Source organism: Alligator sinensis, unplaced genomic scaffold (genome assembly GCF_000455745.1).
Source record: "Alligator sinensis unplaced genomic scaffold, ASM45574v1 scaffold237_1, whole genome shotgun sequence".
Lineage (NCBI taxonomy): Eukaryota > Metazoa > Chordata > Crocodylia > Alligatoridae > Alligator > Alligator sinensis.
The window spans coordinates 4025327-4049983 of record NW_005841849.1 but is presented as its reverse complement, the minus strand read 5'-3'; the positions used below and the strand labels follow the sequence as shown (position 1 = coordinate 4049983).

Sequence of the window (24657 nt, the reverse complement as noted above, 5' to 3'; positions counted from 1 at the left end):
CTGCCGATTCTTTCTGCTTTCATAAACCATAAGTTCTGGATGGATGACTGCACACTACAGTGTAATTTATATACAGCAGTTTTTGTATGCAAATTACACGGGAATCAGCAAGTTGCTCATGGCTAGATGAGCAACTTCTCTAGTGTAGTGTAGTTGCACCCCACAGACAACCATTACAGAACCGTGCCACTCAGTGGCAGGGGAAGCAAGCAGCCTGTTCGCCTTTTGCAAACAGATGCTCCAACAAACAAGTACTCTAGAATGGATATGGACATACACCCACCTAGTCTGGTGCAACTGCTATCAGAGTTTTATCCCCCCCACCTTCCCAATTCATTTAGGGGTAATTTTACACTGGATTGGTGAAATTGCCACCAGTTAAAGGGGTTTACATTGCCTGTCTGCCTGATTTCCCCCACCAGTAGTCTAATGTTCTTTGCACCAATGTAAGTGTGTAGTCCATCCTCACACTTAGAAGCAATATACCGTACATTTCACTTGAACCCTTTCTCAAGCAACACGCCATGACTTATTGACTGAAGTCTCTCACAATAAATGCCATCGGTTACAGTGTGCTGATTTCCTTTCCCCACCCTCTATTTCTCTAGCTGCTAGCAAAACACACACACATACTAATGGTGTTTAGTCCATGAAAAATATATGTTTAACCTAGCAGGATCATGTTAAAGATTATCAGCTGAATGCTCCTTAGCCACATTCTAAGGTCATATTTTATTCTGCTATTTCCCCTACAGAAACAGGTGTGATGAAGCAGCATGGAGCTAAGGAGAGGAAAGACCTTCATTAAATCTAGTTTCCAGCTAACCCATGAGAAAACACCATTGGTACATGTGGTTGCTATGGACAAGGACAATCTGGGAAAAGATAAACAGCTCACAATTGAGGGAAGTCAAAGCGAAGCTGAAGTTCAACAGGCATGTTTAGTTGCACACAAAAATTACAGTATTTCCAATAGAACAACAAGGAATGGGGCTGGTGAAACCATCCTGTCTCCATCTGGGTCTTCCTACAAACTAGTAAGAAAGAGTAAAACTCATGACTGTGTGATAGGGGCAGACAAAACTGAACCATGGAGCCACAAGAGCAAAGCTTGTGAGGTGGGGTCTTCTGGAAGAAGCAAAGGGCGACTTGTCAACAGCATCAGCTTTTCTGGGGTGTGCAACACCCTGAATTCCAGTGAGAAGAAGGATTCAGTTGTCAGTCCCAGCCAGTCCACATGCAGCAGTCAGCAGATGATAGATTACAGAAACTTTGTGCCACAGATGCCTTTTGTACCAGCTGTAGCAAAAACTATTCCCAGGAAAAGGATTTCCCTCAAGAGATCTAAGAAAGGGCTCAGGGATATATTTCACATTAAAAAAAATAAACCAGAGGGCTTAACACTGTTAGTTGAAAAGGACAAGCGGCTGTCTTCTCCAGGGTGCAAAAGCGAGGTGTCAGGCAGGCTTGGAAAATATCTTTTCAGAACTGGAGAAACATTTGCAGCTGACTGCTTGGCCCAAGATTTCTCAGACAGTGAAATGCAGTCTGACTCCTCCTATGACTACTGCAATACACTGTGTGAAGATGTTGCTTCTCTGAAGAGTTTTGACTCTCTCACAGGATGTGGGGAAATCTTTGCAGATGAGAGTTCAGCTCATCTGGAGCTGGAAAACAGCAAAGAACTTCTACTGAGGAGAACCAAGCAAAAAGAGAGCCCTGTCTTAGGGTCTTTCCAGGGTGGGGTGGAACAGCTGGCATCTCCTGCTCAGAATGAGGCAGCTGACTTTGCAAAATTTTGGGACAACATCAACAAATCAGTGCGATTGCATCAAAGTGCATTATTTGATAAGAAGCTATTGGAGATACCCAGTCCTGACCTGGGAAAAGTTGCAAACACAGCTGCTGCTTCGGTGCCTGACCTGCAAGTGTCACCCGATAAAGACTGTGACCATTCCAAAGAAAGTTCCATAGACATGGGGACACCAAAAAGCGACCACCAGGAATCCACATCCACCAGTGATGAAGGGTACTACGATTCCTTCTCTCCCGGGCAAGACGATGAAACGAAGGAAGCTCAAACGCCTGGGATTCCAGGAAGATTTCCGAGAGACAGTTACAGTGGGGATGCTCTTTACGAACTATTTTATGACCCTAATGAAGCCAAAATAAATCCAATCCTAGATGATGAGCTCTGCCTGTCTGAAAGTGTTTCGGAACAGGCCATTGAAATCCCTCTATCAATTTACAGTTTTCATGTTGGAGCAGAGGAGAATATGGCTTCCCAGCCCGCGGTTGACATCATCAGCCAGGGCTTTCTTCACAGCACATGGAAAGGCAAAGAATGTTTGCTAAAGCTCTGTGATACTGAGCTTTCCCTGACCATGGGAATAATAAACTGGCTGCGAAAACATTCAGGGTTAGTTTCCCCCACAGACTCTGTGAGCAGTCCTAAATCAGAGGTGGAAGAAAACAGAGATCCGCTAGTCTCCTGCAGCTCTGATCCTTGCCAAAGTCTGAACACAGCAGCTGAGAAGGACAAACAAATCAAGGGAGAACCTAATCTTTCTAACCCAGAGTCTTCTTTGGGTTATAGCAAAGTTGCAGGCCAGCCACATTTAGTAAATGTTGATGAAAAAGACCAAACAGATGTTTCTGGGTCTCACACACCTCATGAGTATTCCCAGGAAAGGGAAAGCAATTGCCACAGAGACCTGGCTTTTGCCCCTGAGGGGGCAGAAGCCAACAGCATTTCAGGTAACATGCCAACACCAGAGGTCAATGGAGGCTATTTGCAGACATGTTCACCTGAAAGAGAGAAGATGCCAATTTCAGAAGACTGTGAAACACCAAAAGACAAAAATCTATCATCTGGAGATCTGAACAGGGAGACTATTTTCCAGAGCTCTCAGAACTCTTTCTTAAATGACAACCATGAAGTGGAATCATGTTATTCCTATAAGACAGCTGCAACCTCCCCAATGGATCCCCTAGAGACAGCAGATGAAAATAAAACAACGTACCATTCGTTGTCTATTTCCTGTGACAAACCAATGCAGCCTCTTACTTTGAAACATTTTCAGAGCTACGTTAGCCCCACACAGACAGAAAACAGCACTAACATTGTTCAGCTTTTGGAACGCTGTGTAACTCAAGTTGCATCCCTAAAAATCAGCTATGAAAACAAACACCGGGAAGACAAATGCATCGGGAGTGAAATGAACAATATCATTTGTAAAATGTCTCAATACAAAAACAAGTTATTGTTGCAAAATGAATGCAACTGCATCACCCAAAGCTCAGAATGCCCTGGCTTCCCTCATACAAACGAATGTAATTATGAAACAAGCTTCAAAGCCAGTGATTTGTATCACATGAAACAAAATGGGGAACTAATTTGCTCTGAAGATCAGAAAAACGGAACAAGTATCCTAGATCAGATGAGTCACATTACCAGGAATGAAATCAATTTTGAATATGCTCAGTTAAATAATCAATCCCTCTCTTATTTAAAAGACTTTAGCCTTGAACTGAGTCCAAGTGATTCTGCCACTATGACACCCCTGAGCAGGCCTACGTTTTTACCTCTTTCCAAGTCTGTTTGCTCAGACATGCCTAGTGAGTTTTCACAAGCCTCCCACAGAATGAAGAGTTCCCCAGACAAACCACTGCAACATAATGAATCTAAACAGGGCAGCCCCTGCTCGTGCAGTTATACAGAAGGCCACTACAAAGTACTGTCTCAAGTGGCCACTGTGCCTCATAACCCAGAGGTATCTACCACAGAGAGAGCAGTGACAGGGAGGAACCATAAATAACACATCTGCTTTAACAAGGTGAGTGCTTGCAAACAAGATTACTTGAAACAGAATGTGAAATAATGAATTGATAGACGTGCCTTTGAAAAAGAATATGGCCAACACGACCACATAAAACCGGTATATATATATTTTGGATTCAAAGTTTTACCAAGTTAATATCTCTTAATAACTGCTTGATAGCAAGCAATAAAAGGTGGCGGGGAGGGGGAAAGCAATCAGAGTTTCAATGATATAGACTTCCAAAGCCAAAGGTTTTTTTTTCTTTTCTTTTTGCTCTTGGTACATGTTAAGCTTGTCATGATCATGGTTTCATGCAAAAAGGCAAAGAGAAGAAAGGCCCAGTTCTTCAGTTCTGCCAGTTTTAACCAGGTGCAACGCTCTTAGAATCAATAAAGCTTAATTTTAGAGCATGTGATAGATTTGGCACAGGTGAGTCAGTAGAGTAATGCATGGCAGTGTTGACTATTTGCCCAGGTATAACTGCACACATTTATGTAGCAGGTTACCAGAAAATACAGACTATTCAAGAATTTTCTTTATTTCAGCTATAAAACCTGCCCTATCTGCTAAGCCACACAGTATAGAAGGGATTTATGCCTGATTTTCCATAACCCATGCCATTTAGTAAACTGCAATTATGACATAGGGACAGATTTTATGAGTGTTCCCTCTGTTCACTCCAGCAGTGATTATAGGGCTTTGCTCGCAGACTTCTGGTCAGAGCACTTTGTGGGGAAAGAATTAATACAGTCTGGAGGCCCTGGCCGGAAGTTGAAACCTAATTCACGAAACACAGAATTCCTAACAAGAGATTTTTCAGCTCTAAAGTTATTGGAAAATAATACGTGCTCAAACCACAATTAACCATGATATATAGAATAGTAGTGTCTAGGGGCCAACTGTGAATGGATGTGTTAGGCACTGTACAGTGATATGAGAGGTAGTCCCTGTTCTGAATGACTTGCCACCACCTGCTGCTTGGAGTTCCACCTTAATGGTGGGTTTCTGTACGTCTATCTCCCTACCTTCTGGACAATCAGAAAATGGGAAGAGGGAGGAATGATATTCTGGAAAGGAGTTGCCTTCTTCAGACCTGGGGGAGGGCAATGCCATGGAGGTGCATCACATGATTCTTAGGAGGACAACCTGATGCCTGCTAACCTTTCAGCCCTTTGAAAGGTGTGATGAGGCTTGTTGGAGCCCCACAATCTGTGCACATTACAGGAGATTGGCAATGGCTCTCTAGCACCCCTTCACAGGCTTGTGCCTATGGGTCTCCTATAAGCAGCCTTTAGAGATGCTGCAATACCTGAGGAAGAGCTGAAGAGTGGGCCAATCTGAGAATCTAAGGAGCAATTCAATACTGTAGGAGAAGGAACTGGTGAACAACTAACAGTTCCCTGTGGACTGCAGGAACCCCACGTCCAGTGGTTCACAGTAGTATGATCCCTTTGTTGTAAACCACAAATGGTTTGTCAAGCAGATATGACAAGGCAAGGAGAGGGCTTCATCATGTGTGAGCTCTTGGTGTGCTGAATCCTTATATCCGCTAGACGTTGATGAAAAACTATCTTTCTTCATCAATGACAAGCAACCCAGTGGTAGCCATCAGATTGCATTTTGGGGTATTTCTACACAGAAGAGAGCTGAAGACTTTTTTAAAATTAAAATGAAACACTCTCCAGCAGTAATATCATATGCTTTACTACTATCACCTCTAGTTAATAACTTAGAAATTACAATATCTATTAGCCGCCCATATTTTTGTGACATGCATCAGATCTTAATCCAGTAAATTATGGTCTTTTCCCCACTCCTACTTCATTTTATCTAGCTACAAAGGATGCAGTTTGGGAATTCTGGTAAGCAGTTTTAGTTCTGTAGTCTCATAATTCGCATCTAAACTATTGATTATGAAGCTAATATGGACTTTCTGTGGAAAGGGGTCCTCAATCAGTTTTATAATGCAACCACAACTATTGCATTATAATAATATAATGCAACCACAACTATGGCTATTACTCTCATATATTTAGGAAACAAATGCTGTATCTTTTGGTTCATTTCAGTAGGTGGCTTACTGCTTTTCCATATGTAATGACAGTTTACACTGGCCTCCTCTTCCAATATAGTTCTCATAATGTTATCTTGCACCTTACCATGAAAGAACAGATGTAGCTTCTGGAATACGTTGCCGCTAGCTTGGTTGTTCTTAGCAAAATTAAAAGTTCAGGCTGGGAATGAGGAAAGATTAGTGGTCATAGGTGTCATGGATGTAAATCACTAGTGAGGGCTACATCTTTACAGAAGGGAACCATACCTGTATTTATTTAGCATTTCAATTGTTATAGCTGAAATGTATGCATGGGGTGCTGCTAAGCAGAACCATAAACTCTCAGGCTAGAAATGTGTGAAAAGAAATTGCTCTTCTGAAGCAAGAGTTAACTTCTGCTAGAAACAGAGGGCAGAATAATGGCTGATGTTACTGTCAGAAGTAGTAACCTGCTATATCTTCACACCATGAGAGATATACTGCAAGTAGACATTACTGGACTCAGGGCATTTTCTACTGCATCATATCACATGGCAGCTGTTATATGCCACCACTTGTCAATGTAGATACCTGCAGCATCAGGAAATATGACATAGTTTATATGCCACAACCATGCTCCACAGAGAAGTTAGTTCTGGTGCTTTCTTAATGGGTTCTGATAGTTTGTGGTACAAGATTTGTCTGGCAAAGTAAAATGAATGCACATAGATGTTATTATTTTAGAGTGTACATAGAATTTGTGTACGTGTGAGGCAAATGCTGAAAAATCTTGTTTCATGGAATCCTGTTACAGACCTGCTTGTTGTTATTAAGTCCTTATTGACAATTAATTTATGAAATAATTAAACTGTATTTAGTACAGTAGCAAGGATTAGCTGAGGTGAAAACTATTAACTCTGAAATGTGATGGAGTTTTTCTGGCCAGCCTTGTTTTCTGAGCTCATATTAACAGACGGCTCACAGGTTAATTTGGCATTTTAAGTTTTTGGAAGGTGACTCCAGCTCTCTATACTGGAAGGGATAGAAAAACAGCAGAAAACAAATGTGTGAGCTATAGAGATGCAGAGAAGTGAAGCAATCAAATAATACTCCTGCTCTTGACTCGAGTGCTTAAACCTAGAGAGAGCTCAGACATGAGGAACGCCCTGGGGCTCATTATTTTAAAATGTCACAGTGGGAAAGGCACTGTGGTGACAGCTTTAGAGACTGAATTCCTATCTTAAACTAAAGAGCAAAAGCAGCACAAAGAAGCCTTCACCAGTGTTGCCCACTGGCCCACTCACAATCCTAGTCCTGAAGGAAGGGGATAAAATGTGAATTCAGCCTCTGGCCATTCCTCGAGGCTGGTGATGTTCCAATAGTGTTGATGGTCCTTCAAAATCAGCCCAAAGGAGTCTATGTCTACATGTCCCACTCCCCACAATGACAAAGGACACCTCCCTTTTCCTCAGTTGCGCTTCACACTTCCCCTTGGTTGTATGAGACCAAAGACATGGCTGCCCTCCTGGATCCAGAAGCACATCTCTATCCCACACCTGCCTGCCATGACACCTCTGCATCTTACCCTTGCATTCAGGCACAGCAGCCTAATGAGTCATGACTCTGGCATGGAGCATGATGACTAGGAAGTGAGATTGAGTTTTTTCTGGTTCCTTTCACTCCCCTTCAGTTTCATGGGAGATTTTGCAAATACTACAGATTTTAAGTTACAGGAATTCTAAGTGCAATAGCAAGGTACCTTAAGCAAGAAATAAAAAACCCCAAACTTTAAATCCTTATGTAGAGATATGTAGAGTACTTATTGGACTCCAACATTTCTTCAAATATAAGATGACCTCTTGATAATTAGATTTTATACAGGGAAAATTGATACATTTGTTATAATTGTCCGGGCATAGAACCTGATTATTGGAGGGTTATCTTAAATTCCTGCCCACCACTACTGCAGCAAGGAAAGCAGAAGCATGGAGGCAAGCAGCAGAGAAGAGTCAAGGGGCCTGATTCCCACCCCTTGTCCCCTGCTACCTGTCCCTGACAACAACTTTCTACCCCTGCCACCTAGTGCAGGCACCCCCTTGCACCTGCCCCCACCCACCACTTATCCCCCTGGGTAAGCCCCTCTGCAGCCCTAGGCATGGAGTGCACTGTGGTTCTAGCTCCCACCTGGGCAGGCAGCAGTGGTTGCAGTGCTGGCAGTTCCAGCCCCAGGACTGGGTTGGAACTGGACCCAGGGCTGGAGCAGTGCCACTGCTGCCAGGCCAGGTGGGGGCTGGAGCCACCATGTGCTCCGTGCCCCAGGACAGAGTGGGGCCAGAGGCAGAGCTGGAGCCACAACTGAGGGTAAGTGGCAGGGGTGGGGTGAGGTGGGGGCAGTGGCTGCAGCTCTGACCCTGAGCCCAAGTTAAGGCCAGAACTGCAGCTGCAGCAAGCTGCCCGTCCCTCCCTTTTGTATTCATATCCAAGACAAAGGGCCTTCCCCCCCATGTTGCATGGAGAGAAAAACCTCATCTTGGATTCAAGTAAATACAGTACTGGGGACACATCCCAAGGGAGTTTACCAGTACAAAATACTATGAACAAGGTTGACAAGACACCCCTCTCCCTTCCCTAGTATAAACACAGTGTACGGGTCCATGAATGGACAAGACCTTACATTAAAGTCTAAGCCTCACCAAATTTTAGTTCTGGTGACTATTGGAAGGGGCAAGTTGCAGACATTTGAGTTTTCTGCTGAGGATGCCTGACCATGGAGGCTGTCAAGCAGGAAAGCCTTTGCTTTGAGCAAGGAGAAGCTGCTGCGAGGGCATTCTCAATGCAAAAAAGAGGCTCAGGATCCCAGAACTTCATTGCACCACCCTGCTGGACACAGATTGAGAGAGGAACTCTCACCAGATAATGGGTCCAAGGCCATTTAAGGATTTATAGATCTTATATATTTTCAACTGCATCCTGAAGTAAAGCAGCAGATGTGACAGCCCATGTAAGTGCTCACAATAGCAACTCTCGTTCACATGCTGAGCCACTATATTATGCACCAGCTGAAGCTTCCAGATGCTTTTCAATGATAGCACTAAAGAGAGCACATTGCAATAATCTAGCCCTAAGGTTAGAAAGGAATCAATAACTGTCAATCAAAAAGGAATGGCCACAACATCTAGGCCAAATGACAAGGAAAGAACACAATGCAGCATGTCATGGCGGTTACCAAGAAACTGAGATGCAGCGATGGATAGAAAACTACCCAGATTTTGAAAAGCAATATCACAAAGGTCAGATACACATCTCTAACAGAGGCATACTCATAGCCCGGATAGTTCCTCCAGGGCTTTTCTGTACCCAATAATTTTACCTTCATCCTGTATACTCTAAGCTAGGCCAATTTGCTCCCATGCACATACCCTTACATCCATGGCTTGAGAAAAGCAGAGATGACAGGTATTTGAGTCTGACAAAGAGGAAACATAGATTTGAGGCTCACCTATCTATTGACTAACTCTGGTTTAAAACACATCACTATCTCCTGTAGTGATGACTCAGGCATATGTGACAGGTGGGAAGACACAGGTTGAACACCACCAAATGCATATATGAGAGCCACTGGGCAAGGAAAGAGCACATTTGCACTTCAAAGCCTAGGGAAGTCAATGAAGATCTTTCCATTGTCATAACTGAAGCCTGGATCAAACCCTTATATCCTTTAGGTTCTCTCACTTTCCTTACTAACACCTAAAACCACTGAAAAGCCTTTCCATTCATTCCAAAAGATTCTTCAGTTGAGTAAACTATACCTTGTGGACAATGGTCTCCATGACTGCTGCTAAGTCTAATAATCTTTTTGGACATGTTATCCTGGCCCACTGCCAGGAGGGATTGGGACGAGGAGAACAGATGCTAGGTAGGGGCAAGTTCTGCTCAGAGAATGCCATGCTACCACTCCTTCCTCCCCATCCCTTCCCAGCCCCCAGGTGTAAAATGACAAAGCTCTTTCGTGAGAGCCACGACTGTAGCAGCATGAAACAGGGAATAAAGCGATCTCTCAGGTTTTACATCTCGTCATCTAAAAATAACAAATTTGTGCTCCAGTATTGAGGCTACTGACAGCAAGAATGTGCATTTCATCATAAATATGTCCAGTTCCAATGCATATTCATAATACAGATTGCTTGTATTTACAGTTTCTGAAATCACATCTGGCAGAATCTCTCTCTCCCCCTCAGACAGGCAGACAGGGACACGCACCCACGCACGCGCATGCACACACACTATTGCTCAGACATATGCATCATTGGCTATAAAATGTACTGCTTGAGACATATCGTGCCATGTAACTAGAGAAGATGGAGACAAAGGTGACAGGCCAGTGCCTTTGCTAGTAGGTTTGAGTGTTAGTCACCATGTGCCCAGATACTAGGGCTAGATGCTAAATTAAACAATTTTCTTCTTCATTAAACATTGTTGCTTCCGGACTTGGCTCTGTATCACTGCACTGTCTGCCTCTGACTTGTCCATTGATCTTTACTATGTACAAAACCAGAATTCCATTAGAAAGGGAGAAAATAATTTCTCCAGCTTATTTCCTGGAGAGGAGGTTTTCCAATGCTGTTATCAGTAAAGATGGTGTCTCAAAGGAGAGACATACTATAATGTTGTTAAATGTGTTTCATTTTGAAACAGAAGAGATAGATTTGCCGTTCTGCCTGCTATTGCAGTAGCAGGGTTTCCATGGATACAGGCTTATAAAGACTTTCCCATGACAGCAGTACAAAAGGATAAATTCTGATCTAGGTTGCCCCAGCGTAAATTTGAAGTCACTGGAATTACTCCTGGTCATCACTGAGAGCATAGATCTGTCTCACTGTCTTTTTCAGCTCCATACTGAGGCTGTTCTGAGGGGAAAACATGCTCTGCATATACCAGCTTTGGCCAAGGAATAGGATACACAAAACAATTACAGCATCTCTGTGTTAGGAGCAAGAAATGAAGATGGCCCAAAGACAAAATACTAATAAATTAAGTGCCTTTTTCAGCAGCTTAGGTCAATGTCCTATGGTTTGATCGCAAAAATTCAGGTCAACTTTTGGCTAGATAAATTAATTACCCCATAATAGCTACCTTAGGTTTGACAAAATATTGTTTCACGAATGCTAAAAGTGCCACAGTAGGAAAAACATGTCCCTCTCCTTTTTCCAAAAAAAGACAGGATGGGAGGAAGGGGTGGGGGGGGACGACAATAATTTAATCTGTGGAACAGATGTTTAAACTAATACATGGGATTTGTTTCCCTTGCCTTGAGTGAAGCACCCAAAATATATACCACACAGAAAAGAGATTTGCTGATGCAAAATGTGTAGCTGTGGTTTTGTATTATCACACTGGGAATAGCAAATAAGTGTGCTTTGTTTATTTTTTCTTGGGGATCAGAGGAGAAGAGAAGAGAAGAGAAAAAGGAGGAATCTAGTGTCTTCAACCCTTCTGCACTCATCTGCAAAGCCAAAACACTCCCCCCTCTACTCTGAAGTTCCCATTTAAAGCCTAATTCAGTTAGGCTGTTTATATCAAATTTTGATTCATACCACAGATCCCTTTTGAGGTTTCCCTTTCCTGACCTCTCTCTATTCATCCATCCCTAGACTGTGAGGTCAGACCTTTATATGCTTGTGGATGGTACCTAATGGCACCATGAACCTTGTTATGACAAATACATTTTTGCACAGGGGCCATTGTTTTGTTGTATGTTTGCAGTGGTGAGCATAAGATTGGGCTCTGTATGCACCACTCTAATACAGTAAATAATTCTATCCAAATTAATAATACTGATAGTGTCATTTCAGTGAGGGAATTATCATCCTTGTACCACTAGGTAACCTTGCTTTTGGATTTTGCTTGAAAAAAAATTAGTAAAGACAACATTTGAAAGGAAGTAAGTCCTAAATTTCCATTAAAGGCTTACTGTTATCCACTGTGAAATCTTCTGCATCCATGCTCACTATCCTCTGAGTCACTATTACATCATCTGCAGGTCTCTAAGTTGTGTTTGGGATTCTCTTGTTGCAACTTGGACAGTGCCATTCTTCACATGATTTTCCACTAGTCTCTCCTCTTGCAGGGGGAAAGTCTTTCTGGCAAGCCACAGTGTAACTTAGGGGGGCTCCATTTCTTCCTAAACATTTGGCAATTTTTTTCTGGAAGTTCTAGTAACATGTAAAGGCAGAAGGTCCCATATCTACATGAGTACATCAGCACCATCATGAGTTAGTGTTGCTGAACTGTAGTGCAGGAATCATGTTTAATGAAACACACTAAGGCTAGGAGCAGTAGTTGGTTGCATTTGTCCCAGGATCAGATACGCTTGTGTTTTCCTGGAAGAGAAAAGTTCTGGAATTGGTGTGTACACACATCAACCCTTCCTATCAGGGTTTAAATGAGCAGCTGAATGCACTGCTGCTTTTCTGCCATTGATTCAATCGTGCAATCCCAGGACATCATTCAGATGCTCTTTGTGATGTCCTGGAATAAACTGTTAGCACTTCCTATCCCATGAACCTCTTTAGAGTTTTTCCCATGGACAGACATCTGAATGATTGCACTTTTGTTCTGGGAGAAAAATAATTTATCTCCAGGCAAATGTGATGCCTGTTTTTGGCCTGAGTAGAAAAATTCCTGCCTTAAGGGGGCACCCCAAATTGGGAAATATTCTCCATCATCTCTATTAAAGACTACAGCTTTTTTCAAGCAAATCACCCGAGTCAATTCCTTAAGAAGGGCTGTGCTCTGCATGTGCACGTATGTGTGTATACACGTGGCTGGGCAAGTCTTTCCCTGCTCTGCTGAAAATCAGGATGTGAGCATCTCATTTAGAAGGCTTCTGGCTTTGGAGGCAGGTTGTAGGATCTTTATCTAACACCACTTGATCCCTGTGATGCTGACAGCAGTGCTTAGGGATTCCCTCTCTGGGGCATTAAGCCTTGGCTTCTTCTAGCTCCCTGTCGGCTGTTCAGACAGAGGTTAAAAGTTCCCCATTGAACTTACTGGAAATTAGAGATGGTTGTCCAAAATATACAGGGATGAGGTAGCACTATTCTATACCTGCACCTGAGGGTTTGATTATATTTTTAGAGGGAAAAGCTGGGAAACTAAGCTGGAATATTGGGGATAAAAAGGAGATCTAGGAAGTATGAAAAAAACAAAAACCAAAAACCAGGGCCTTGTTTCAGAATGGAAAACCAGGATGCTGCAGTAAAGGGCAAGCTGTGAGAAAAACAGCAATTATTTCTGTGCCATCTCTTTACTACGGTCTCCTAGTCCCAAATTTTTCCCTTTCAGACTGGTTATAATCCCCTCCAGCCTCCCTCTCAGCTCTGCACCCGTTTGTCCTCCCACTTGACTCTCCCACCTCACACTGAATAATTCCCTCAGTGACCTTCCCCTTGCTGCCTCCACACACACAGCTGTCCTCTCCAGACTGAGAACTCCTCCACAGGAAAAAAAAAACCCCAAAACCAAAAACCACACTCTCAGTGCTGAAATCTTTCCATTCAATACCTTCAGCAACCCCCTCCACTCAAACCATCTTCCTTGCTATCCAACAGCCACAGCCATTGGGCTCAGAGCAGAAAGGAGCAAAGGCAGCAAAGAACTGTTTTGCACAGACCAGGGTGTGCACAAAATTAAACTGTGTATTCATTTTAGCTACTCAGCTGTACTATGTGCAATTTTTTAATTATGCTTTTATTATGCTAAGGATATGAGCTGACTCTGCAGAAGCCTAACCTGCAGCAAGCTGTAAATGATTTTGCTTGAAATGAAAGTCTGACACTTAAGTGCACCAGGAGAATAAAGACAGGCTGGCACACTAATTCTTGCACTGTAACTATGAAAGCCAGCTAAACACTGGCAATTAAACACCACAGCAACAATAAAACCAAACTGAACTCAGTTTGCAGGGGTAGCTGCAAGGCAGTGAAGAACCAGACCCCAAGACATAGGAGGGCTTCAGAGTTTTTGTTTACTTTAACTTCGTTTAATTAAATATAGCTGGGGCACCAAGAAGAAAGCTGTATCATGGCTTTTGGGCCACAATAATCAGAATCAGATGACAAAAGGAGCTGGGTTCCATGACTACAATATAATGTAGCTACTCTTTAAAGAAACACTAAGCACTTATACAGCAAATGACATTTGAATGAGTAACTAAGGAATAAGCCAAGAACAGTCAGCTGATTTCATGGATTTGGAATATTTTTTAAACACAACCATGCTTGCAACTTCGTATTTTCCCCTGTGAGCGTTCACAGATAGAAAGCAAATTTACATTTTTTGATCAGTCATTGTACATTTTTTGCAATATTTCCCAGATCTAATTATGGACATCAATAAAGTAAGAGAATGCTTGATTTAATGTTGGGGTTGGATTATTTTGTCAGTGAAATAAATAGCAAGATAAACTATTGCTGATGTCAGTGGGAGCAAGAAAAATCCCTATTTATAGCTGTGGACATGCAGTGTAAACAGTGAAGGAAGATGACATACTAGAAATGTTCACAACTTCAGTTTTGTGAGACATCTTTTATACTGTGTATTCCAGCTGCTCTTCAAGGAAATATTCCTTGGCTTGTTGTCATTCGTTTTATCTAATGCTGCTGTACATTTGAATTGAACTTTTGGTAGATGTAATATAATCAAAAGAAGTCATTTCAGGTTAGAAAAAAAAGAAAAATAGTTTAGGAAAGAGAGCAACTGTTCAGTTTACTTCCATTAAATATAGGATTCTGGAGTTCATAGCATTTAGACATACAGAGGCTTTCCTTTCCTCATCCATTCTTTTTTTTTGCTTTGAATGTACAACCAAGTTGGTTCTTGCTCTGAAAAGCATTAAGTAGACTGTTGCTATAGCAACCAACTCCCTGAAACCTTTTTATAATTAAAATGGTAGTCTAACCACTCACAAAAATAGGTCTCAGGAAAAAAAAAAAAGAAAAGAAAAACCCACCCAAATCACCAAAAAAGGTTTACAGCTTCCTGGATAACATTTTAATATTCTTTTAAAAGGATTTTTATTTGAACTGGACAAGCTTGCTTACTTTACATTGAAGCTTATGTGTTAGGAAGTATTTTGATGAGTAACTTAGGTAAAATTATATAAAAATCCACTTTTATTGCATTTGCCAGGAAGTGCCAGAGATGCAGATTTCATCAAGCCTGGATCAATAATGCAGTAGGGCTTGAATCATCTAAGGCTTGAATCATATAAAAAATATTTTCTGAATATTATCAGTAAGAAACTCAGGATATTCAATCAATCATCTACTGACAAATTTAACAATATTCGTAGCTTCCCTCAGAATTTAAAAAGTTGCTTGACCTCAAATGCAAGTGAAAAATTATCAAGGTGTCAATTTTCCTATTGCAGAAAGGAAAAGTAATGTTATGAAGCTGATTTTTCCCCCTAGGTTAGAGACAGACATTCAAAAAGCCAAAGCCTGAATTGATTCAACCTTTACACATTAGTTTAACCTGCCTAGGCTGAACCAGTTTGTAACAGGGGAGGCTCTCTCTGGACTGAGGCAATGCAGGCACATGCCTGCAGTTGCTCAGGCCAGGCGCTGGGGGGGTGCTAGAGCATGCACTCAGCTGCAGGGAAGCTGTGCTGGGGGGGCATGGCCACCCCAGGCTGAACTGGCCACAGAGGAGTTTAATTCCCCCTCCCTGTGCCACCATCAGAGACCAGAGCCAGATCTGCTCGGTGCTCCCCGCTTGCTGCTGCAGCACCAGGCACCATGGCCTCCGACACAGAAAGAGGCAGAGAGGAGAGCTAGTTTCCCCTGTACCCCACTGACAGCCGGGTCTGCCAGCTTGCACCCTGCCCAGAACAGGCCCCCAGCTGTCCCCTTGCTGGAGGCCAGAGGGAGGAGGAATAACCCTGCCAGGCCCCTGCTGCTTGTTCTGTGCTGGGGCAAGTCCCCTCCCGGCAAGAGGGGGCTTATTCTGCTGCTGGCCCCAGCACTTGCAGTCCTGAAGGAGTTAACCTGCAGCCCCTGGGCTCCCAGCTGGTGGCTGCTCCCCCCACATTATTCCCCACCCAGCTTTGCCTGCAGAGTGGCCGGGCAGACCCCACTGTGGTGTCAGCAGCTGAATAAACCCCCTGCTGCTGAGAGGGGGCTTGCCCCAAGCACAGAGAGGCTGCTCGCATTGCTGCTGTGGAGAACGGTGGCACTGTGGGGGCATGGCCAAGCAAGGCCCCAGGGGGTGGGGCAGAGACGGGGGTTATTCCTCCTCCCTCCGGCGAGGGGACAGCCAGGGGCCTATTCCAGACGGTACAAGTGCTGCAGTGACAGCCAGCAGACCCAGCTGCCAGTGGGGGTACAGGGGAAACTAACTCTCTTCCCTGCCCCACTCTGCCTCAGAGGTCATGGTGCCTGGTACTGCAACAGCTAGTGGGGAGCGCTGCGCAGACCTGGCTCTGGTATCTGCTGGGGGTTGTGGGGGTGGGAAATTAAACCCCTCTCTGGCCAGACCCCTGCCCCTGCCTGTCCTTGTGTGGGCTGAGGAGCAGAGGGGTAGGGCCAGCCTGGCTGGGCTGGACTAGAGAGTCCTGCCCAGCCCAGAGAGCATGCAGGATGCTGGGGGTCTCTGGTTTATCTTTAACGAGCAAGGGCTCTGGGACAGTCATTGCATAAACCAGTTTGAGCCAAATCGGTTACGTCTGATACCACATTCAACCAGCTTTATCTCAAAGCAGTTTGATACATTTTGATACTGGTTTATGTGCACTGAGGTTCTTCTCTGAGCACTTAAACCTGTTTGCATGCAATGTTTGTCCCTAGCCCTAGTGTTTATTACAGTATGCAACAGCTATGGTAGCATGTCACAACTAAAAGATAAATTAGGAACAGAGAAATCTAAACCTCTGTTTAAAAATAACACTTGACTCAGATCCAGGGCTCTGTAGAGAAAAATCGTAGGATCATAGTACTTAGGGTCGGAAGGGACCTAAACAGATCATCAGGTCCGAACCCCTGCCCTAGGCAGGAACGGGTGCCGGGGTCATATCACCCCAGCCAAATACCTGTCCAGCTTCCTCTTGAAGACCCCCAAGGTAGGAGAGAGCACCACCTCACTTGGGAGCCCATTCCAGAGCCTGGCAGCCCTAACTGTAAAGTAAAATGAAAGCGTATAAGAATTTCTTGGTATACATTTGAAGATTTAATGTTTTCATTACATATGTAAAGGTGTATTCTGCTCTAAGTTATATTCTAAAAGTTGGTGAATAATGATAAAATAATAGGACTATTTGGACTGGTGCCCCCCAGAAACAAACCTCATATCTCATTTATAGGAAGTATATGATGAAAACAGGTTAGAGACTCAGAAAGAGTTGGTAGGAGTAAAGTAAATCCAAAGAAGTGTCCCAAATGCAAACTTTTTTTCCCCTTCGCCTGAATGAAAAATGCCACTTCACTGGAGATCAGAATTTGGTACCAAACTCCCACCCCCCAAAAAACCAAAACAACTAAGGCTTCCCCATATTGTTAAAAAAGATTGAAGCTCTTAAAGAGGCTGAATGCTGTTCCTCAGAAACAAAGTATTTAGCATTGCTCTAATACATTCATTCCTTAGCTAATCCCAAACTGGCAGCAAATTCTACCAAGAGCGATTTCACTAAGAAGACTCAACCCCAGAGCTGATTGAATGACTGACAAAGGGGAAAATAGGAGGACCTAACAGTTCTCTCATTGCCTTTCTTTGATACAGATTTATTTTCCAAGGTATCTGCACTGTGGTAACTAACATTTTTAGTAGAGCTTTGCAGATACTGTCATTGACCTCAGCACTGTTACTGAATCCTGTTTTCACATGGATACATCCTTGAACAAATTTCTGCTGTTGCTTGGTTTCCCCTTACTAACAGACGGTTGAGTATGCTTCCTTCTACCTACAGATTCTTCAACAAATATTAATCATGACATTTTGTATTGATGCATCAGTTGCACACTCTCTCCTTCCACAGCAGTGATGGCAAAGAGTACAGGATTTGGCCCCATTCTCATGCCTGTTTTGAGGAGAAAGTAAGGGGCCCCTTTAGGCCTCTAATACATTTCCCCAAAGTGATTTTGATTATATGGCAATCAGGATGGGTTGTCCTGAGTTTGGCATTGACAGACCCACAACAGGCCCTTGGCTCATCCCTACCACTTCACACTAACTTCAGTATTGTAGTAGCAGAATCCCATCATGGACAGCTTTGTGCACTGGCACTATGGCAACATCAATTCCCAGTGACCCTGAGTATTTCCACCAGAGCCATCAAGCCTTACAGACTCATGGCAGAGAAGCTAACTCTTTTCTGTTCCTGCCTGCTATTCTACCCTCACTCCTGTAGGGTTGTCCTCTACAGCACATTGTCCAGTCTCATTTTAAACAACCCAAGCAGCAGAATGCATTTACCCATGAAACAAACTTCATTTTTCCTTCTGTATAATCCACTTTTCTCCTTTTCCAATTTGTTCCTTTGATTCTCACTACTGAGGTCCATCTTAACAATGCCACTTCCTCTTTGATGCTCATCTCTCTTCTTTGGCTGTGCTTTAGCAAAGCTGTCCTTTTATTTGTCTGTCTGGCAATCCACCTTTAATCTAAATCACCAATCAAAGTCTATTGGGATTACAATTGATTACATTCTGTAGGCTATTGCCTTCAGCTCTTGTTATATTTCCTCATAAGTTAGACTCAACAGCCTCCATCATTCATACTGCTCATTTCTGAACTCCTCCCAAATTCTCATCAGTCTACAGAGCACAGACCAGAACTCAGTAATTTAGATGTGGACTGAGCTATGCTACTGTCTTCAGACTTGTGCTATTGTCTCTAGTATTACAATATGATTTCTTTTTGTGGCACAGCATCATGTAAAGCCTGGAAGCAAGGTACATTACATCCTTCCCTCCTTACAAAATCCTCCATAATATGATTGTTCGCAGTCCTATTTTGGACATTCTTCAGGTAGACAACTGACTAAGCTCACGTGCTCATAATACATGAGAGAGACTACTCTGAAAAAGAATCAAGGTTGTCTCTCTCTTCCGAGACTACTTTTGTCTTGCAACTCTCATAAGGGTGTGGAGAACCAGGCCGTGTGAGTGGCTATACATACATTAGCTGGCTAGAATGTAGACTACAGTTATAGTGTTCCGTGTTGAAAGGGCTGACTTTCAAATCTTTATGCTAAAAATCATTCAATACTTGCTAATCAAATCCTTCATCCCAGTAGAATACTTTGAGGCTTAAATAACAGTTCTAGAAAGATGCAACTAGTCTCCTGGAGGTTTGGGCTACAGACGCAGGCCAGTTAAATATCAGCAGCAAAGAAAAAAACCCCTCAGTATTGCCTGAGGTCCAATGACAACAGAACTAATTCTGGACTCATAAGTACAGACATTCAAAAAGCCCAAGCCTGAATGGATTCAATCTTTGCAGGTTAGTCTAGACTGAACCGATTTGCAAGTGAATAGACATTCACTTTTAAGTCTGGAAATGCAGGCACATACCTGCAGTGGCTCCAGGTTAGAAGCCAGGGGGCGCTAGAATGAGCCCTTGGCTTCAGGGAAGCTGTGCTGGGGGGGGCGGGGTGTGGCCAGGCCCAGGCAGGCTGAGTATGATTGGGGAGGGGTTTAAAACCCCACCCTGGCCTGCAGTTGGGGTTTCACCCTCTTTCCCCCTTACCCAGGGGACTGCAGCCAAAGTCTGCCAGCCCCAGCCGCTATCTCTACCACTCGAGCCCAGCCAGGTCAATCTTAGCTGGGGTTCCCCAGGGGGAGAGGGAAGGGAGGGTGGAATAAACCCCCTCCCTCACCTCAGGGGGCCATGCCCACCAGCATCTGGCCACAACCCTGCCCTGCTGCTGGAGCAGCAAGGGGGGAGGGACCCTGACAGAGCAGCAGCCCCTGTTACGGTGTCCTGGGGAGTGCAAGACTTCCCGGTGGGGGGCTGTGCTGTAGGTGGGAGCGGGCCAAGCAGAGCTGCTGCAGCCTGTGTGGGGTGAGTGGCAGTGGCACCAGGGCTGAGAGGGGTGGCTATGGGGGCTAAGCCAAATTTTGGGGTGGCTATAGCCCCCCAAGCCACCCATAACACTGCTGCTGCCACCACTCACCTTGTGCAGGCTGTGGCAGCTCTGCCTGCCCCACTCCCACCCACAGTGCAGTCTCCCACACCGCTGCAGCGGGGGTGGGGAGTGATCCTGACACGTGCTGCTGCACCCCAGCCAGGCAGACCCCAGCTTGGGTCCATGCCAATGGACAGGGGAGGGAGGGGGGAATTAAACCCCTTTTCATCCTCTGCTCACTTGAGGCTACTGCCAGAGCTAGCCATGCCCCCTGCCACTCCAGCACTGGGGGAAGGAGGGCGGAATGCCTAACAGGGGATGCTCTGCCCCAGCCAGGCAGACCCCAGCTGGGGTCCCCCAGTGGGAGAGGGGAGGGAAGGTAGAATAAACCCCCTCCCTGCCCCCTTCACCTCAGAAGGCCATGCAGGGCTGGCATCTGGCCATTCCTCAGCTCCTGCAGCAGCAAGGGCGGGGGGAAGGAGGGGGTCCTGACATGGGCTGCTCTACCCCAGCCAGGTAGACAACATGCCAGTGGGAGAGGGGAAGGAGGTGGGAATTAAACCCCCTTCTATCCCTTGTTTGCTTCACACTACTGCCACTGCTAGCCTTGCCCCCTGCTGCTCAAGCAGCGAGTGGAGCGAAATGCCTGACAGGGGCTGCTGTACCCCTGCCTGGCAGACCCCAGCTGCGGTTCATGTTAGTTGGACAGGGGAGGGAGCGGGGAATAAACCTCTTCTCTGCCCCCTTCGCCTTAGGGGAGCTGGCGTCTGGCCATGCCCCTGCCCCTTCTCCAGCTAGAGAGCAGAGGGGCCCAGCCAGCCCTTTTCCACTAGAGCAGGCAGACAGCACAGCCCAGTCCAGGGCTGATGAGCATGCTGGGATACTGGGGGACTCTGATTTAACTTGAACCAGGAAGGGGTCTGGAACACAAGTTCCTTAAACCAGTTTGACCTCAATGTGTTAAATCTAATACAACCAGGCTTATCTCAAACTAGTTTTGGCCATTTTGAAACTGGTTTATGTGCGCTGAACTTCTGTTCTGTTACAGGTTTAAACTAACTTCTGATCACTTACACCAGTTTACAAGCAACTTCTGTCCCTAGCCATTGGGGTCTTCTTTGCCTATACTTTGAAGTAAGCAACCTGACCACAGGTATCTGGCAAAAGTAATGTGCACAATCACTATAGGAGTAATATATTATTTGACCTATGCAGGACAAACTCTTCAGACCCAAGACTTCTTACTAGTGAATAAGGGAGCCATTAGCCAAATTTGAAAATGCAAGTCCTGCAGCCAGCTATAAATACTTCTGCTGCTTTAGTGCTACAGTCAGTGGAAATACACAGCACAGACAAAGGTTAAAGGGAACACCTCATAAACTGCCTAAAAAGCAAACTTTTAATTTTATTAACAAGGAAACAACTCTGTAGCCTGTGTAATCAGCAAGGAGCCCAGTTTTCTTTTTTAATCCAAAAATTGGGGATTTTTTTTTAATTGGAGAAAACCAGGATCCCTGGTAATCAATTCTATAGATACACGTTAACCTCTCTAGAAACAGAAGCACCATTGGTGCACACACCCTGGGCAGGTTAGTGCAGTTAAAGTAGCATATACAGGATGAATTTGCAACTCTTTCCTTCCAAGCCTTCTCAAGCCCCCAAAATACATAGGCTTTGTGCGGGGAGATTGGGATGATGCTTCCCAGACAGCTGAGCAGCAGCCTGTGTGTTCTCCTCAGGCACAGATTTCACTTAGTGGATCCATGGGGTTGCAAAACTCAGTGGTTGCACTCCCATCTTTTACCTGCCCCACCCTAGCCCCTTTCAGTGCTGCTGCAGCTCCTGAAGAGCACAGTTCCCCACAGTGCACAGGATGTACACCGTCTCCCAGGAAGTGCTTAGTCATAGAAAGGTTATTCCCTGCATTCAGTGGTCCCCAGCTATTACATTGCTTTTTTGTTCCTGGAGGAGGCCCAGGCCATGGCACTAAATTAAATGTTGGATCCAGCTGAACTCTTAGGTCTTTGAGTCTGGGATTATTAATATATGTACTGGCAGTTGTAGTGATTTATGATGGGATGTGACACCCATAAAAAGAATGAATGCTTCATGTAGCTTCCAATTAGTTTGGAAATGTTTTCTGGTTTTTTGCCTGGAAGGATTCAGACAACAGTAGCATTGTTAGTAATGAATTGCCACCTCCTAATGTTCACTTACAAGAATTACTGGCTGAGTAAATTATTACTGACCTTCCTTTTATTAGTTTTTTTTTAGTTATTCATGGGACCTTTGAAAAATGCAATTGAAAAGAAGTTGTAAAGCCTGATGGAGAGATGGAATCAGAAAAGCATTGTGGGCAATGGAGTCACAAATTTGCGCTATGGTTCAGAGCACAAGTGGTAGGGCTTTTGTATGTGCATACCTTTAAAAGTGGCTGCAACATTGTTGTTCTTCTCCAAAAAAAGGAGGCTTTTTGCAACCTCTGAATTCTGTCTGATAGGAGGTTGTACCAGGTTTCCTTCTGTGCAGGCATCAATTCTCTGCAGCATGTACAGTCTGCAGGCACTGATTTATACATCTCTGCTGCTGAACAACTGGTTGGCTGACAGGCTACTCTGTGGCTAGCTTAATCAGCCCATCCACAAATAGGTGAAGTCTGAAAACAATAAAGCAGTTTCCAATATACAGCATTTTTCTTACTGCATCTTCTGGACTCAACCAAGACTTGTTTTCACAGTTGAGACCTACATCGTATGTCAAACAGACAATATCCTATTTTCTTTAACATAAGAGTCAAAAAGCCACCCATGTAGGTAGGTTGGTAATTCTAATGTAGTAGCAAGGAAAAAATTAATTACTTTTATTACTTGTCACCATGTGATACTTGCAGTAGGACATCAATGCATCTTCATAACCACCCTGGGAAACAATTATGCACATTCCCAGCACCATTCAGAGTGAGAACCTTGGTGTTTCAAACTAGTGCTAAAGCAGAAGCACCAAAAATCCATGGACACCTGATGATTTAGGCTTGCTTGCCATGAGACAGCAATTCCAGGCAGGAGCCAGAAAATGACAGTCTACAACTTGTGACTTCTAGTTCCATACTGTAGACAGCAGATAAATGTTCCCTCTTTCTAAAATGGAAGGGCACAATCCATACCTTTATCTAAGTGTTTTCATCCAAAGATGCCTTTGGAGAAACTTATCGCTGGTATAATCCACCAGAACAGGGGTCGGCAACCTATGTCCTACGGGCTGGATCTGGCCCATGAAACCATTAGATCCAGCCTGAGGAGCCAGGGGACTTTAGTGGCATTTGGACTTTGGTTGCATTTGGCAGTGGGGGCTTCACCTAGCCCTTGCCATGGTTGGGCAGTGGAGAGAAGCAGTGGTGGTGGAGGAGGGTCCTAGCACTGACCTGCCTTGAACCTGAGCTGGGTCATTTCAGCCTGCTGCCAAGAAAACATTGCCAACCACTGCACTAAAAGCTTCATTAGCTCTAAGGGAGTTATACTGGATTGTGCTGGCCCTTGAATCTGGCCCTCTATTTTTGCTTTGTTGTTTTGGGCAAACTACTTATGATTTAGGTTTTCCAGATTAACAGAGCACACCGCTGGAAGCATGAGTTATTCACATGTTCTAACTCCCTTCTGCAAACATGGGACAGACTCAGAGCAAAATATAATGTTTCTAGAAATAGCATTAACATTTTTGTGGAGAGCTGCTCCCCTAGGACGGGAATATGCTGTGAATACCTGCTCATGACCCTGCCCTTCTCTCCCGTATCACTCCTTAGCTGCCCTGTAAGACAAAGCTACATAACAACAGTGTACTGTAGGCACAGTCTCCTTTCCCCTTTCTGCTGATTCTGGTACTTTTCCAACCTTCTTACCTCTTCTTTGTTTTTCTCTTTACTTGAAAGGGGAAGAGAACACATGTGCCTGAAGCATGACATGCGTTTGTCACCAGGTGATGTGGTTTCAGCCTTGATTACCCTAAATCATCCTAGTAAATCCATAATGGATGTTCAATTACCTAGTAAAAGTCATTAGAGGTGCACTGATATATCAGTCTGATATTGGATTGGCACTGATATAAAGAAAAATGTCTGTATCAGAAATCAGCCATATCAGGCTAATTTGGCTGATAAATGCCTGTGTATGCATCCAGCTGCAGCGCAGCACAGGCAGTGAGGAGCACAGCTGGGCAGCGTGGAGAGCTGCTTCCAGCTAGTAAGTCTGGTGTGGTGGAAGGGGAGGGGAGGGGAGGGGAGGGGGAAAGGGAAGGAAAGGGGTGTGGGAGGGCAGATCAAGGCACCCATGGTGAGGGAGGAGTGGGGTTGGGTAGGGGGTGCACAGCGGTGCATGTGCAGGCAGGAGCACTGGTGCCCCCCCTGGAAGCACTGGCCAGGGAGTGGGAGCACTGCATGTAGGCTGTGGCTGCTTCTGGGAGCGCTGTGGCTGCTTTTGGGAGCAGCGCGGCCGCTCACCGGTCAGGAAGTTTTGCCGTAGGGACACCCCCCAGGTCACTGACTGGTTGCTGGTGGGGCACCTTCCCCCTCCTGACTAAGGTGGCACCAGTCGGGAAGAGCCCCATGCAGCCCTGGCCCCAGCCCTCAGCTACAGCCTGCCCCAGCTTCACGCAGATCATGGGGACACATTGCCCACCAGTCCCCTCACGGA

The 24657-nt window shown here is 44.6% G+C and overlaps 1 protein-coding gene across 1 annotated transcript; it reads left to right on the top strand.

The window, feature by feature from the left end:
- Window positions 1-776: 776 nt before the first annotated feature.
- AMER3 (APC membrane recruitment protein 3) lies at window positions 777-3818 on the top strand. Its single transcript, XM_025209096.1, has one exon. The coding sequence runs from the start codon at window positions 777-779 to the stop codon at window positions 3816-3818; it is 3042 nt and encodes a 1013-aa protein (XP_025064881.1).
- Window positions 3819-24657: the final 20839 nt, after the last annotated feature.

Bases quoted from the DNA above. Each gene is read 5' to 3' on its own strand.
- AMER3 (XM_025209096.1), top strand. From the start codon at position 777: ATGGAGCTAAGGAGAGGAAAGACCTTCATTAAATCTAGTTTCCAGCTA.